This window comes from Hippopotamus amphibius, chromosome 11, assembly GCF_030028045.1.
Source record: "Hippopotamus amphibius kiboko isolate mHipAmp2 chromosome 11, mHipAmp2.hap2, whole genome shotgun sequence".
NCBI classification, from domain to species: domain Eukaryota; kingdom Metazoa; phylum Chordata; class Mammalia; order Artiodactyla; family Hippopotamidae; genus Hippopotamus; species Hippopotamus amphibius.
Window position 1 is genome coordinate 35341484 of NC_080196.1, and position 17615 is coordinate 35359098.

General features: G+C 50.4%; 1 protein-coding gene across 1 annotated transcript; it reads right to left on the reverse strand.

The window, feature by feature from the left end:
- CIMIP3 (ciliary microtubule inner protein 3) lies at positions 1-6742 on the reverse strand. Its single transcript, XM_057699085.1, has 2 exons — positions 6664-6742; positions 1-518 (listed from the first exon to the last, which is right to left on the reverse strand). The coding sequence occupies exons 1-2, from the start codon at positions 6670-6672 to the stop codon at positions 189-191; spliced, it is 339 nt and encodes a 112-aa protein (XP_057555068.1). The 5' UTR covers positions 6673-6742; the 3' UTR covers positions 1-188.
- Between the last annotated feature and the right edge of the window lie 10873 nt (positions 6743-17615).

Consider the following 17615-nt stretch of genomic DNA (forward strand, 5'->3'; position numbering starts at 1 on the left):
AAAGGAAGGACAAATTTTAATTGCTGCTGAAAAGCGAGACCTCCCTTTGCCATTGTTGACAGTGGGCAGGACACAGCCGTCCTAGCTCAGCACTTTCTCCTCCTCCAGGAGGGAGTAGTCCTTCCCCACCAGGACCCGGGATCATGGGGGTGAGGGTGCGGGGTGGAGGGCTTCTGACTGGCACAGGCCTATGAGCGCCACAAGACCAGGTTGGCAGGAGGCATGTCAAAGCGCTTGCGGGTGTGGTCAGTGTCCCGGCGGTACAGGTAGCCACAGGTAGGCTTCTGCAAGGTGTAGAAGGGGTTCAGGGAGTTGGAGTACTGGGAGGTGTAGAAATTGAACCTGAGCTTGTGTGGGTTCTGCCCCCTGGGGTCCACCACCACCGGCACATAGGCTGCTGTCAGAGTCTGCTCACAGTCCTGCTTCCACGACCGGGCCAGGGGACAGAGTGGAGTCTTCACCTTTCTGCCTGATGGTGTCTTCGGCCCGTGGCTGGGTACTGAGGGTTTCTGTGAGTCCTGGGAGGAAAGAAAGAAGGGGAGGGCTGGGGACTTTGCGAGGGCCAGGGGCAGGAGGGAGGGGATGGGGCACTGGTCAGAAGCCCACAGAGTCACCCTGGAGCCCTGCTCTGCTGGCCCTGGAGCCAGACACCTCCAGAGCAGGGAAGGCCTTCAAGGTCCACTGACCTGACCCTGCTTGTACAGACCTCGGTGTGTTTCTTGGAGATATCAGCCAGCTCAGAGGCTGGGAACCTGGGGGTCATCTTCAATACCACCCCCCGCCCCTTCCCCCTGCATCCAGTCTGTCCATCAGTGTCCCCTCCTCTCCCTGCCCTCTGCCACCACCGCTCCACCAGGCCTCCGTCCTCTCTCCCGCAGGGTTACCCCAGCTTTCTACCAAGTCTTCTGCCTCCTCACCTCTTGCTCACACCGAATTAACCTTTCTGTTTTAATGGCCAGAACCTATGGCTTGTCCTCAAAGCACCTTTTGCTCTCTGCTGCCCAGAAAATAAAGGCCAAGGCCCCCAGCCTGGAAGGCAAGACCTGCAAGGACAGGGCTCCCCCAACCCTATATTCTAGCTATATAGTCTGCCTGTGACTTCCAGGTGTCACACCTTAGCTCAGGCTGTCCCCCCCAGACTAGCATGCCCTCCCTCCCACCTGTCAGAAAAACTCTTTCCTGTTCAGCCCTGAGTCCCTTAAGAGCAGTGCTCTCTTACCCTTACCCTTGACATAGCCTCCAAAATCCTATTCCTTCTCTTACTCCAGACCAAGGCATTGAATGAGTACTCAAAAACTATTGGTTCAACAGAATTGGATTCCAGGAAGGGGTCAATGGCCTTCCAAACAGCCAGTCCATTCTATTTTAGAATACCTCTCATTGTTATAGAGTGTGTCTCCTACCCAACAATGCCTGCTCTTCTTAACCACTCTTGGTCGATTGGGTATGGAGATCCACCCTCCTAGGAGGGCCCTGTGGCCACCTTTAAAACATGGTACTGACATTTATTTGCACCTCTGTCACCACCCTGCTTGGCCATCCTGTGACCGAATCATATTACGCATCTTTAAATCCCCCACACCATCTCCCAGCTCCTGGATGCCCTTTCACTAGGGATCTTCATAGCCATGATGGTACAACCCAAAGGACGAGATGCCTAAGTGTCTGGCAGCTCTGTCCCACTCCCTCAAGGCTACAACTCTCAAGGGAACCCATCTCCTCTCTGCTGAAGCCCCAGGGAACTGGGAGAGAACCCCTAGCTGCAGAGCTACTGGAAGTTGAACCCCTGCCATCTTATAAAAGAAACCCCCATACCCAAGTCATGATGTTCTTTTGCATTTAACTTATAAAATATTTGCCCATCTCAAACGTGCCCAGGGCTTTTCTCCAAGGCAGTCTCTGCTCCCATAGTTTCCTACCCATAGTAGTATATGTGCCCTCGGCTCTGTACTTCAAAATTCTCCCTATCCTTCCAAGCCAGCAGCTCTCATGACACCTCCTCCAGGGAGTCGCAAATGCTGCAGCCCCTGCAGGCCCGTCACCCTCCTCTGTGCCTTCAGGCCCTCCTCTTGGGATGTGATCCTTTGCTGGGCTGAGACTAGGGTGAGGCAAGGGTGTACATTTTAAGGAGGTGCTCACACCTCCTTAAAGACCCCTGCAAGGGCACAGTGAGTGCTTCCTTAAACGATATTTTGCGCCCTAGGTGCTGTGCTTACCTCATCTTAATCCCAAGTGGTGGTCCTTCCAGGCTTTTGCTAACGTCCCAACAGCCTGTGAACTGTTCCCAGCAGTCAGGACCACTTCCTGTTCACCCGTGTCCCTGGGGCTTAACCCAGTGCTGGCACAGAGCCAAGCTGGAGAGAGGGAGGGGTGCACGAGTGATCAGCAGTCTTCCCAGACTCATCCAGGCTCAGCCCTGGGACGCAGGATTACAAGCAGAGGGGTAGGCACCGGAAATGAGATATGATAGTGAAAATCAACGATCGTTTTTCACCGCCATTCATGAGCTCAGCGCCAAACTCTTTAACTAGATTTTCTCTGCGAATCCTCACATTAACCCTTTAAGGAAGGTATATTGTTAGTCCCATTTATAATTGAGGAAACTGAAGTAAGGATGTTATTCCCATGTTTAGGGTCACGTGGCTGGTAAGGAGCCAGGCTGCGGTGGGAACCCAGGCCTGGCCGACCCCAGGGGCCACACCCTGTACCCCACGATGCATGCTATTTCCACAGCACTGTGAGAACAGGGCCTGGCAATTCATTTCTGTCCTCATTCCGTCACCTTGCTGAGCCCTTGCCAGGTGTGCCAGGCAGCAGGTGAGCAGCCAAGGTAGCCCCTGTTTGGCAGGGACGCTGTGGGGTTTTTTTGGCACACGGGCTTAGTTGCTCCGCAGCATGTGGGATCTTCCTGGAGCTGGGATCGAACCCGTGACCTCTGCATTGGCAGGCGGATTCTTAACCACTGCGCCACTTAGGAAGCCCCCCCGCTGTGGGGTTTTGAATGCTGGATTTGGGTTCTGGGTCCTGCACAGACAGGATGACACACCAGGAGTGTGAGGTTTATTCTATGAATTCTCTCTTAGCGCAGCTGAGGATATGACATCAGTTGCTCCGTCCATTCATGTAAAACCATTCCTGAGGGCTTCCCCATGGCGCAGTGGTTAAGAATCCACCTGCCAATGCAGGGGACACGGTTTAAATCCCTGCTCCAGGAAGATCCCACATGCGGAGGAGAAACTAAGCCCATGCGCCACAACTACTGAGCCTGTGCTCTAGAGCCCGCGAGCCACAACTATTGAGCCCAAGCACCGCAACTACTGAAGCCCACGCACCTAGAGCCTGTGCTATGCAACAAGAGAAGCCACTGCACTAAGAAGCCCGAGCACCACAACGAAGAGTAGCCCCTACTCTCTGCAGCTAGAGAAAGCCCGCATGCAGCAATAAAGACCCAACACAGCCAATAAGTAAAAATTAATAAAAATAAATTTTTTAAAAACCGCAAAAAACAACAAAAACCTATTCCTGAGCTCTTCTTGTACACCAGGCTCTGGGTGTGCAAGTAACCAAGACACTACACACACGAACACGAATACGAAGCCCTGGGGAGCAGGGCTCCTCGGCCTCGGCACCACTGACACTTTGGGCTGTGTAATTCTTTGTTGTGGGGCTGTCCTGTGCATCGAAGGATGTTTCGCATCAGTCTGGCCTCTGCGCACTAGATGCCAGTAGCACCCCCTCCTAATTGTGACAGCCAAGTTCATCTGTCAGCATTGCCGGTGCCTCCTGAGGGCAGTGAGAATCACTGCTAGAGGGTCCATGACAATTTCTTTTTCCTCAGTATTGAGGAATGGCCCTGCAGAATCGTCCTCTCCTGGGCCACAGAAATGGCTCTGTTTTTTTCGTGATAAACATGATTCTGAGGATGTGGGGTTCTGGTCCTCCCGACACCGCAGGGGGGCTCACCTGTGGCCGTGGAGGTGAGGAAACAGCAGAGTCCCTGCCCCCATCAGCCCCTGCTCCCCAGAAGTCTTGGCCACCTGGACTCTGCACCTCAGGCTTGGGAGCTGGCATGGGGGGTGAACGAGGCAGGTGCTTTCAGAAGAGTTGGGGGGCGGGGATCTTCCTACAGGGGGAAGGGCAACACTTTGCTAACAGGGTTGAGAATCTACCAAGTGCTAGGCACTAACCACTCAGCTCTGCAAAAACAAACAAACAAACAAACAAAACGCCCAAGAGCCATTTTGAGATGTTACTCCCATCTTTCAAATGCAAAACCTGAGGCTCAGAGGAATCTAAGCTTTGTCTACGTTCACATGGTGCGTGAGTGGCGGGTAAGAACCTTGCAGAGGTGGCAGGACTAGTGACCAGTTAGTGCAGGAACCAGGACTGGAATCCTCCCCTCCCTCTCCGCCGCCCCGGCCCAGGCCCTGGGTCTCCCACCAGCTCTGCCCCAGCTGCTGCTGGTGCTCTTGCACTTGGGACCCTGGCTGGGGGGACCCGAGATCCCCAGCACATACAGGGGCGAGGCCCACACAGAAACTGGGGCAGAGGGGCAGCCCAGGGAAAGGGGAGAGGGAGGAGGAAGAGAGAAAGGGGTGGGGGAGGTGGAAGAGGAGGTAGAGGATGAGGAAGGGGAAGAGGAGGGGAGGAGGAGGAGGAGGAGAAGGAAGCCCAGGCAGCCCCAGCCTTGCCCTGCCCCTTCCCGGGGGCCCCCGTCAGGCTCCAGGTGACTAAGCTCAGAGGGCTGAGAACACCCCATCGCCTCCTTGGCCCAGCTCAGCCAGCTCTGGAGGGAGGGTGGGGCGCGACTGCATACTTTCCAGGTTAACATCTGGTTTCATTTAACCACCTCCTCCCCTCTCAGGTCCTCCCTGTCAAAGGCACAGTGTGTGTATGACTTTAGAGAAGTGGTTCACAACTGGGGGTATCCCCCCCCTCCCCAGCGGACATTTGGCAATGCTGGGAGATGTTTCCGGTGGTCACTACGTGGGCAGTGCTACTGGTGTCCAGAGGCCAGGGGCGCTGCTAAACATCCCACATCGCACAGGCCAGCAGCCCCCCTCCCTCCCTTACCCCCCCCCCACTCCCCTCCCACTCCCAGCAAAGAATGATTAGCTCACAATGTCAGTAGTGCAGAGGTTGAGAAAACTGGTTTAGAGGTTGAAGGAAGACCCCCATCTCCCGTATCTGCTTCCTGCAACCTTAAGCCTCCCATTCCTCCTGTTCCATGTGGGGCGGGGAATGAAACTGTAGGGCAAGGAAACGGTCCCACCAGCCCCTTCGCTCCCTTCTGAGTCTCACCACCCTGTTTCACGTGGGTTTTGAGTTAGAGCCAGAAGAAGGAATCTGACCCCCTCCCTCTATGACTCCCGCTAAAGCCTTTTAGATATACAATGTATATATTTGTCACTTTTACTGGAGAGGGAGAGTCCAGGGTGGCGCTTTCTGAGGAGGGCAGGAAGACCTCATGCGTCCTCACGTATGTCTGTCCTCCCAAATACTTCAGGTCCCCCGCGCATCTGCTGGCCTAGCCCACACCTGACGCTCCACCATGAGCACCTCGCTTTTTCATGGAGGGCCTTGTGCCCTGTCAAAGTGCAATCAGCATTGGGTGAGGAAGTTGGTTAAGCCTCCCGGGGCACCTGGTACTGGAAATGTGCCCAGGCTTTGGAGTTTGAAGGTCTGAGCTCAGGACCTGACTCTGCCCTTACAGGTCAGGCAAGTCACTGAACCTCTCTGAGCTTTACTTGCCTCATCTGCAAAATGGGGCTAATAAGGCCATCTACTGCACCAGCTTGTGTGGGGGTAGGGGGCGATGAGTTGTGGGAGCTGATCATCAGCCTCATCTAGCAGTTACACCGAGGTGGCAGACACGCTCCCCTGAACTTTTATGAGCACATTTGCCTGCGGTGGGGGCCGGGGGGGAGCTGTGAAACAAGTCAATGCGGAGACCAAGAGGGGGCCTGGGCTCCCCCAAGAGGCCAGGTAGCAGTGGGGCCTGGAATTTAAATTCCAGCTCCACCAACCACTGGGTACCTGCTCTTCTAGTAATTTATTTTTTTATTTCTATTTTTTATTTTTTGGCCACGCCGCAAGACATGCAGAATCTTAGTTCCCCGACCAGGGATCAAAGCCCTGCCCCCTGCAGTGGAAGCATAATGTCTTAACCACTGGACCGCCAGGGATGTCTCCCTGGGTAATTCATAATACGCTGTGCCTGTTTTCCCATGTATGAAGTGAGAATAACATGAGAACCTATCTCATAGGGTTACCATGAATTAATGAGATATTCTCCATAAGGTGTCTAGACCTCTTCAGCACTCAGTAACCATTAGCCGGCATTATTGCTTGTCACAAGTTTGCCTAAGAGGTGGGGCCATGCAAACTAACTGTCCCAGAAGCCTCTCGGGGAAATGAAGGGGTAGGAACCAGAGGAGCTGGATGGTGGCCTACTTCCTGCCGGCCTCCCCCCGGGAAACAATGACAGCTCCACGGTAGGGGAACAAGAGTCCGGCAGTGTCACTGGCACCTAAGCCTTTTGTAAGAGGCCTTCAGCTCCCAGCCGCATAGGTGGGCCGGGCTGGAGCCTCCATACTCCTTCCTGCCAATCAAACTTCTTGTGACCTTGGGCTGCCCTGATCCAGCACCGTGATGTCATCCTACCTGGGACATCCTTGACCAGGGCCTTCCTTGGTGGTGAGATGGAACGTCTGGTGGCCAGGGGCTCCAGAGGTTTTCTGGGACTCTTGGGAGGGTACTGAGATGCCAAGGTAGGGGGAACTTATATGGGGCTGGGAGCATTGTGACACCTCTTTGACAACACAATTCCTACTATCTTCCTAAGGAGATACAGGGGCAGGGCTAGGGGCTGAAGTTTCAAGGTCTGGATGGGTCTTACAACCTTGACACTAACTCACTCTGCAATTCCTTCTTCCCACAATTCCCAGGACCTTTGAGCTGTGGGTAGTGGAGTGAGTGGAGACAGGAGGAAATCATCCTAGTTATTCAGGTACCTCCAGAAGTCCTAACTTTCCTCCAGGCCCCCAACATGTCACGAGAAATCACTGGTGGGGAATAAATGTACCCAGCCAACTCTCTATTTTCTTTCTTCCTCTCTTTCTTTCTGTCTGCCTTCTCAAGTATAGAGATAAAAGATGGATGGATGGATGGATGGATGGATGGATGGATGGATGGATGGATGATGGATGGATACATGAACCCATGGATGGACAGACAGAGGAGTAGGAGAGCTGATGCGCAGGTGGATTGATGTGGGCAGATGTATAGATGGTGTATGGGCAGACCCTCCTGATTTGAGCCCTGATCACTTTCTTTGTCTCATCTCTTGCTATCTTTTCCCGCACTCTATGCAGTAGCTACTTTCTTAAATGTGCCCTGGGACTTCCCTGGTGGTCCAGTGGGTAAGACTCTACACTCCCAGTACAGGGGGCCTGGGTTTGATCCCTGGTTGGGGAACTAGATCCTGCATGCATGCTGCAACTAAAGATCCCGCATGCCGTGATGAAGATCCTACATGCTGCAAGTAAGACCTGGTGCAGCCTAAATAAAAAATAAAAATAAAAATAAAAAACTACTTTAAAAAACAAAAACAAACAAAAAACATACCCTGCTTTCTCCTCTCTGAGCCTTTGTATTCAATATTTGCTCTTCCCTTTCCTGGACCACCTCAAACAGGGGGTTAGGAGATGAAGGGATAGATGGATAGGTGAGTAGATAGGTGGCTGGGTGGGGTGGCCATGGGAGAGTGGATGGGCAGGTGGTCAATAAGCAGATAGATGGTGGGTTGTTGTAGTATAGAGGATGGGATTGCAGGCCCAGGAGGCAGATTTTTGAGCTTGAATCCTGGCTCTACCATTCTACCAGTTGTGTGACCTTGGGCAAGTCATTGACCTCTCTGTACTTCTGTTTGCTCACCTGTAAAATGATTGGGCTAAGGGTCCCTAATTAATAGAGGTGGGCAAAACACTTAGGATAGTGCCTGGCACAGAGTAAGCACTCAACAAATATTAGCTGTTATTACGTGTGCGTGGGTAATTGCATTGAGGGGTAGGTGGCTGAATGGACTGTCCTCTCCCCGTCTTCAAAACCAGATCCCTCCCCACACACACCTCCTTAGGTCCCATCTTCCCAACACCAGACTTGGTGGGTACCTTCCAGGCATGTGTCAGAAATGCCACATGTGGGAGTGCCCTGGGCTTCTCCCTGGGTCAGTAAGGGAGGAAAGGAGGAGGCCCAGGGTGAGGGAGGTGGAGCAAGCTGTTGACTTGCTGCCCTCGGCCTACTGGCTTGGGCTGGGCCCACGACTCCTTTCCTTCCTGGCGCTGTGTCAGCACTAACTGTCGGGCATGGGGTAGACTTTGGGGCCCACGGGCAGATTGGGAGTTGGGGTGTGGATGACTTGTATGCTGTGCTCAGATCTCACACCCTGCTGGTAATGACCCCTAATTTCTGAGAAGGTGGGGAGGGGCCAGGAGGGGAGGTAAGCAGGGAAGAGGGAGAGGGGGAGCAGCCTGTCGGAGCCTCTGTTCGGGGATCTCCAAGGTTCTGGGCAGATGATATCTTGCTTGGGAGAGGGTGGGGAGGAGGGAACAGGGCCTGCTAGTGGTAGGTGCCGAGTTATATTGTTATCATTTCTAAGCTCCAGACAACAATGAACCGGTCCCACTTCCTGGAAGCCCACCCTTTCCGACTTCTCTACCACACTCCCAGCATGAGCTCATTTTCTCCTCATCAAAATTCCTGGAAGGTAAAGACTGCGATATGTACCCCACGTCCGCTCAGTGGGTGTTTGGGAAGGATGGGGAGAGCTAGTGAGACTCAGAGCTGACTTGTGGAGCCCAGGAAGATCCAGAGACCATCCTCACCCATTGCCACACACACACCTCTGCTGTTGAGGTGCAGACACATGGCTTTCAGGGTCCTGCTACCACCTTGCTCTAAGTAGCCTGATTATTTGAACATCCTCTCCACTCCTCCTTACCTGCTCTGTGATTTGGACAAATTACTTAACGTCTCTGATCCTTACTTGAGTTTCCTTTGTTGGACTTCAAGTATGGATGGCTGAGTTATTCCTACAGCTCACTTGGTGGTGCACTATCATCACTGGTCCATGAAGGCCTCCTCTCTTGTGTTTATTTTCCCTCTTTATCTCCAGTCTCCAACAGCACTTCCCACCCACTCCCGCCAGAGGCAACTATTGTAATGTGCTTAATGAGTATCTTCTTGTTCAAATGTGTTTGCAAAATATATATTGTTGTTTCATGCGCAGGTCGTATGCATTTACATAAGTGGTTTTGTGTGTCTTGGATCTCATTCTGTTGTTTACTTTGATCTCTGCCTTCTGTTTTTAAGATCCATCCGTGTTGCTATACAAGCATCTAGTTCCTTGCTTCCAAATGCTGTGTCCCCGCCCTGCCCACGTGTCTCCAACTCCCCATCCCTACAAACAGCACTGCAATCACATCACATCCATGTCCCCTAATGGATCATTGGGGTGAAGGTTTCTTTGGGGCTTATTCCTAAGAGAGAATTAACTGACCAGTCATAGGGTATGAGTAGATGTCATTTGAAGTCTTCTTTTCTCCATCCATGAAATGGGTGTATTACCCCCTTCCTTGTGGGGCTGACATGATGGTAGTGGGTCAACGCACGTAATCCACTCGGCCCCGTGCCTCACACAGAAAAGATGCGCAGTGAATGGTAGCTGCAGCTGCTGTTCCTTCCAGGTCTCAGGGAGAGAGAAAGAGAGACAAGCTAGAGCCAGGAGAGGTCACATGGAAGTGCATCCAGGGCTCAAAGTCCCCGTTCAAGTGTTGGTCTCCAGAACACAGAGAAGTGTGAGAGGCTGTGCTGCTTCCCAGAGGGTAGGGACTGATCTCGAAGGCTAGACCTCCCGCAGCACAGGACTGCTGCAGAGGAGATGGCTGTGCCCAGGAAATGCTTCCTGCATTCCAGTGCTCACCTCCTTCCTCAGAGCATCCTTGCACAGGAGGGCCACACAGCCTCGTTTGCTGTTCTGCCTCTGCTCTGCCAGCCAACGAGTGCTTTAACTGGATGAGAAACTACACCTGAGTATTGGAGCCTGCCATCCCATTTTACAGATGGCTGAGGCTCAGGAAGTCGCCATGGTCTCACAGGAGGTTAGTGGCAGAAGAAGCACTAGAATCCACATCTCCACACACCACCCCCACCCCCACCCAGTGTTCTTTTAAAAAAGAAAAAGAAAGGAAGGAAGGAAGGAAGGAAGGAAGGAGAGAGAAAGAAAGAAAGAAAGAACAAGAAAGAAAGAGAGAAAGAAAGAAAGAAAGAACAAGAAAAAGAAAGAAAGAAAGAAAGAAAGAAAGAAAGAAAGAAGGAAGGAAGAAAGAAAGAAAGGAAAAAGAAAGAAAGAAAGAAAGAAAGAAAGAAAGAAAGAAAGAAAGAAAGGAAGAAAGAAAGAAAGGAAAAAGAAAGAAAGAAAGAAAAAATGTATTCCATGTTCTTTAAATTACGTTCTTTACTATTTGTAGAATTTTAAGTTAAAACAAATGATCTACTAACAGAGCACATTACTGAAAAGTAAAAAACCCACATGAAGTCCTGGCATTCCCCCTGAGCTGTCTCCACAGTCCTGTTCCCTGCTAACCCCTGGCCATTCATAAATACATTTTATCTACCTGTAGTAACAATCTACATGAAAATTTGTTTTTTGCTTTTGTACTTAGCGATCTTTTTTTTTTTTTTTTTAACATACACATGATTTCAGATGGTGGGATGTATTTTACAATGGGATGTTTTTGTCTGGACTTTGAGGTAACCTTGTAGACACCTGCCCCACCCCGTCTCCTGGGGCCCTGGTGGAATTTTCCAACTTGAGGTTCTTTGTTGAATGGGTACTGCTCTTGTGCAGGCTTTCAGGGCCTCTGTTCTGTCTTTGTTATTCTCTTTTTTGCATCTCCATGCCCAAAGTCGGGGGAGGGAACCGGGGTGGAAGCACGCAGGTACTAAGTACCCACCACGAGTCAGGCTCTCTGCTGTGTCTCTTAACCCTCTATCTCGTTGAATCTCATAACGACCTACATTAATAGCCCCTGTTTTACAGATGAACAAACTGAGACTCAGAGAGGTGGTAACTCAGCCAAGGTCACACCCTTACTAAACAGCAGAGTCGGGATGTAGACCTATTCCCCAGCAAAGGTCTTTCCCACTATGCCATGGTCCCACCCACAGAGCCCATGATTACAAAGGGAAATGAGTCTCTCCCCAGCACGCCTGAACCCACCACTCCCCAACCAGGGCTGGACCTTGGATCCTCACACTCCCAGGCACCAGGTAATGACCTTGAGCCCCTTCTCAGGATGTAGGAGTCCACACTAGCCAGCCTTCCTCTTTAGCCTGATCACATCTCCTGGCACCTGCCCAGTTCAGAAGAAGGTCGAGGTTGGCGGGGTTGAAGCCCACCCTGCCCTGCAAGCTGAAGGGAACAGTTTCAGGAGCTGGTCTGGTAGAAGGCATCTCTGGCCTGGAGCACAGGGCTGAACGAGGTGAGCCGCAGCGCAGTGGCATGTGGGAGCTAACATGACGGGAGTCTTGACTTTTGCCCCTGCAGAGCTAGCTGCAGAGACTGGGGTGGGAATGAAGGGGCTCTCTCAGCCTGCCCTTCCCCCACTCAGAGTGCACTCCCCCAGGCAGGAGAGTTTGGCTTTGCCAAAGGAAAGACCACAACTTTGACAAAGGCCTGACTGGGTCTCTGGGGAGACTGCACCTGCCAGACCGTCATCTCACCCCACATTCCAGAACTGGCCAGTAAAGTCGGTCCTTGGAGGTGACACAGTCATTGCCGAGCCAAGATTTAATTACAGGATTGGGCTTTTGGCTGTTTCCAGGGCAGCCTGTTATTTGGCTGTTTCTTTTCCTGGGGGAGCAGGTGTGAGGTGTTGTCATTAGATGGGGTGAGGCTACAGTGGTCTGGTGGCCTGAGCTGGACAGAGAATCCCGCCCCAAGCCTGCCCCGGGGAACTCAGCCTCCAAAGCTTCCAGAAGCTGCCCACCCCCTACGCACCAACATGGGAGTGGAATCTGGGTGAAATGGGTGGTGTAAGGGCAGGGAGAGCCCTGCTGTCTAGACTCTGCAGCCTCAAGCCCTTCTGGTGTTCATGGGTCACCCTGGTTCCTCCCTTTTCCTCCACTGCCAACCAAAACTAACCCCAAAAGCAAGGGGACCAGAAGCGAGGGAAATGAACAAACACTTCAGGAATGGCCCCTGGGTGCCAGGCCCTGTGCTGGCACTTCACATCCATTATCTTATTTAATCTCCCTTACAACGTGCAGAGGGGGTACTGTTACTTATCTATTTTTTAATTTATTGGCTGTTGGGTTTCCGATGCTGCATGTGGGCTTTCTGTAGTTACAGAGAGCGGAGGCTACTCTTCATTGCAGTGCGCAGGCTTCTTATTGCATGGCTTCTCTTGCTGTGGAGCACAGGATCTAGGCTCGCAGGCTTCTGTAGTTGCGGCGCATGGGCCAACTAGTTGTGGCTCACGGGCTCTAGAGCCCAGGATCAGTAGTTGTGACGCACAGGCTAAGCTGCTCTGCGACACGTGGGATCTTCCCAGACCAGGGCTTGAAGCTGCGTCCCCTGCATTGGCAGGCGAATTCTTAACCACTGCACCACCGGGGAAGCCCCGGGGGTACTGTTATTATGCCCACGTTACATATGAGGACACCAGCTCAGAGTAGTTGGCTTTTTTTTTTGTCTACTTCCCTACATGCAAGCTGTTTACCAAGGCCTTTCTTTCTTCCTAAGGAAAGTCCCTCAAGGTAACAACTTTACTTTCTGTTTCTACCACTAGCACTGGTGTCCACACCCCCTCCTGCTTATATCAATTAACCAACTGATTAACCCATTAACTGATCAATTATGCAGCCTCCTTTAGCCCCTCAGCCTACACTTTCTCCTTCTCCTGGCTCTTCATCCAGCTGCTAGATGATTCTTATACTCAGCTGTTACCACCAGTCACCCTTGCCTGCTAGGCCTGAGCTTCTGAAACCTTAACACACTCCTGAATCACCTGGGGGGCTTGTTAAAATGCAGATCCTCTGCCGGGTACCTTAATGCAAAAGCTCACTGAATCTCATAATGGCCTTAAATTAATAGCCTGTTTTAGACATGAACAAACAGAGGCCCAGAGAGGTTGCCCAACATCTGGAATGGAGCCAGAGAGTCTACATTTCTAGTGAGATCCCAGACGATGCAGAGGCTGCTGGTTCCTCGTGGTCCATACTTCTAGACGAAACTCTCCTGCCAAGTTATTTTTTTCTTTAATTTTTAAACAGCAAATATATGTACCACGGTTTGAAAATTAGAAAGTGTAAAAAGGTGTTCAGTGAAAATTCTCCCTCCTGCTCCATTTCCCCATTCCCCCCACCTCCCCCCAGTAACCACTTTTACTAGTTTCTTATTAATCTTTCCATAGTTTCTCTGTGCCAATACAAGCAAATAAGGTCATACTTATCCTGCCCCAAATGGTCACACACACACACATACACACACGCACACACATACACACACACATACACATACACACACACGCACGCGTGGTTTTGTCAGCAGTTTATCAGTTTACCTTGCAGATAACCGGACACAGTTGGCTGACTCATTCATTTTTAGAGTTGCATTATTATTCCATTGTGTGAGTATGCCATAATTTATTTAACCAGTCATCTTTAGCTGGGCAATCTGGGTTGCTTCCAATTTTACCAGCTGGATTTTTTAAGCCCATCATACCCTGGACACACTTGCTGTGACCTCCCTTCCATCCCCCGATTCCCAGCTCCAGCATCCTGAGCCCCTGCAAAGGTCTTTGCTCCTCCCGCATGCCCTCCCCCCACCCCACCAAACCCTCCAGCCCACCCTGATTGTTCCTTCTCTGAACCCCTGTTAAATCCCATTTTTAGTCTCCCCCTCGTCATTTACCTCCCCACCCTTCATCTCCCCATATGTCTCTCCCTGTCTCCCCAAATAGACTAAAGCCTCTTGAACTCAGGAACCATGTCTTTGATGTCTCTGGATCCTTCACAGCCCAGAGCTGGGCACACAGCAGTTCTCAAGAATATTAGTTATATGGTGGAAGTTGTGTATGAATGCAGCTGCTGGATGGTGGCTCTGCTGGGGATGGTTCAGGGTGTAAGAGCCCAGGAGCTGCTCAAGGTGGGAGGAGCCTCGTGCCTCAGACGTTGCCAAGAAGGAAGCCCCTATCTCGTGCCTGAGTGTCTAGAGCACGGGGGTGGGTAGTGACGACGCCCAGGGTGTGATGGGGCACCTGGGGTCCCCTTGTGCCCTTCCTGCGTAGACAGTGGGAAAAGCTGTGATGTGGAGACAGGAGGGTAGAGGGACAGACCATATGCGTATGTGTGGATGCCCTAGAATGGGCTGCTCCTCCTCTCTATTAACATCCTTGTCATCCTTCACAGGCCAGCTCAAGTCTCAATTCTTCCAAGAAGCCTTCCTGGACTTCTCCAGCCCACACTGACCTCCCCTCCTCTGAATTCTTGCGTGTATGTATTAGTGACAGCAGTCACTGTTCTATACTTGATCATCATGGTCTACCACCTGGAATCATGTAAACTCAGCTTCCTGATGAGACCCCAAGATCCTCCATGGTATGAGGGTGAGTCAAAAATTATCTGCACTCTGGTTATATTAAAACTTCTGTTGGCTGCACTGTCTTATCAGCACTTTCCATTCAAGGCTACTGTCTCCCCAGTCACTGCTGTGCAGGTGTGGACGTGTTATATCAGTTCATTTGTAGCTGTGATGGGAGCAGAAATGGATGCCCCACTTGTGATTTGCACGAAAGAAGAGCAGCATGTAATGATTCATTTTTTGTGGTCTGAGGGTGAACCTGGTGCCATTATTTATCGAAGACTCTGTGCGCAGTATGGAGAAAGTGTTTTGTCTGGAAGAAGTGTGTATGGATGGATAGAGATGTTCAAGGAAGGTCGCACAAGTGTTAGCCGTCAAGAAGGAGCCAGATTCACTTTTTTAAAAAAAAATAAACTTATTTATTTATTGGCTGTGTTGGATCTTCGTTGCTGCAGCTGTAAGCAGCCTTTCTCTAGTTGCGGTGAGCTGAGGCTACTCTGTTGCGGTGCATGGGCTTCTCATTGCGGTGCCTTCTCTTGTTGTGAGCATGGGCTCTGGGCGCAAGGGCTTCAGTAGTTGTGGCACACGGGCTTAGTTGCTCCTTGGCATGTGGGATCTTTCCTGACCAGGGCTCAAACCCGTGTCCCCTGCATTGGCAGGCAGATTCTTCGCCACTGGGCCACCAGGGAAGTCCCCCGGATTCACTTCTGATGAAGAAGTGAAGACAGCGGTGCATTCGTGGCTTGCAGCTCAGCCTAAAACATTTTTTAATGAGGGAACACGAAAGCTTGTTGACAGATGGACAACGTGTATTGAAAAGCAAGGAGATTATGTCGATAAATGATGTATTTGTCTTTTCTAAAAGTTAATTAAAATAAATTCTACAGCCAGAATGTGGATAATTTTTGACTCACCCTCGTAGAAATAAGACGTCTATAATTCTCTTCTATCCCCAGTTACCACAAACCCTCAGCACGGCACCAGGCAGCTGGGACAGCCTCCGCAAGTACTCCTTGAATGAACAGGACTTGGCTCCAGGAGTGCCATGGGAGAGGGTGAGGTAGGACAGGGCTGACCACAGGTGTGTCACCAACCAAAAACAACTGGGGAACACGAGTGTTTTTAAACATGCTCTGTTCCCCAATCTGTTCCTCAGTCCCTCCCCTCCCGGTGGGAAAACAATGACCCCACAGCCACAAGCCCTGAGGGCCCTTCTCATCCTGTCCCTTGACACTGGAGGGGACTTTTCAAAAATGTCCCTGTCTTGAAAAACAAACAAAAGCAGGGGACTGCCCTAAATTAAGAGATTCAAGGGACATGATAAGCAACTGCAATGTATGAATCTTGACTGGACTGTGGATTGGAAAAAAATCAAAAACTAAAACGACATCTTGGGGGATAAGTAAGACATTTTTAATGCAGAGTGTATTTTAGATGTTAATAGTGTATGCATGTTAAATTTCTTGAGTGTAATAATTCTATTGAGGTCATTTAGGAGAATGTCGTTATTCTTACGCAATGGATACTGAAGTAGTGGTGGGTGTGGGGAGATGTGCCGTTGACATCCACACCTTTCAACCATCAGTAAAAAGAAAATGAAAAATGTGTGTGTGTGTGTGTGTGTACAGGTCATCATTTTACTAGTCTTTCAGATTTTTCAAGATGAAAAGTTGAAGGGAGGGACTTCCCTGGTGGTCCAGTGGTTAAGAATCTGCCTTCCAATGCAGGGGATGCGGGTTTAATCCCGGTTCAGGGAACTAAGATCTCACATGCCTCGGAGCAACTAAGCACCGTGCGCCACAACTACTGAGCAACTGAGCCACAACCAGAGAGAAACCCGAGTGCTGCAATGAAGATCCAGCACACAGCAACTAAGACGCTATGCAGACAAAAACAGCAAACAAACAAACAAATATTTCTAAAAAAATGTTGAAGGGAAAATGTCTTACAAAGAATGGTGCTGTCCCAACTGTCTGGGAGAAACAGGAGGGGAAATGCAGCAGGGTGTTCTGAACGGGTAACTCAGGGGCAACACTCTGACTATCTTGTGATGACTGCCGCCTGCTCAGACTTCCACCCCTGCTGCCTAGAAAGCATCCAAATCTAACCCCTTGGCCTGACTCTCCCCGACTCAGCACATCTTTCACACAGTCTCTCAGGTCCTCATCTGATGGGACTTCCCCGGTGGAGAGCCACTCCCTGGCCTAGCTAGTATAGTACTTGAAGCAACTTAAAGGTTCGCAGCTTGTCTCCCTGGAGAATGAACAGAACCTTTGTGGGCTTGACCCACTTAGAGTTTTTAAAAATTACAATCACTTAGAGAATGAAAGGGGCCCCTTGTACACTGTTGGTGGGAATGTAAATTGGTGCAGCCGCTATGGAAAACAGTATGGAGGTTCCTCAAAAAAATAAAAATAGAACTACCATATGATCCAGCAATCCCACTCCTGGGTATATAGCTGAAGAAAACAAAAAAACGCATTCAAAAGATACATGCACCCCAATGTTCACAACAGCATTATTTACAATTGCTAAGATATGGAGACAACCTAAGTGTCTATCAACAGATGAATGGATAAAGAAAATACTTTATTTATAGGTATACATATAAACATATATACACATACACATGGACTACTACTCAGCCCTAAGAAGAATGAAACCCTACCATTGGCAACAACATGGATGGACCTAGAGGGTATTATGCTTATTACAATGAGTCAGACAGAAAAAGACAAATACTGAATGTTATCACTTATTTGTGGAATCTAAAAAATAAAACAAATAAATGACTATAACAACAGCAACAGACTCACAGATGCGGAGAACAAACTAGTGCGGGAGGAGGAAGGCGGGAAGGACAAAACAGAGGTAGAGGATTGAGGCACAAACTGCTATGCATAAAATAAATACACTACGAGGACATATTGTACAGCACGGGGAGTAGAGCCAATATGGTAACGATGACTTT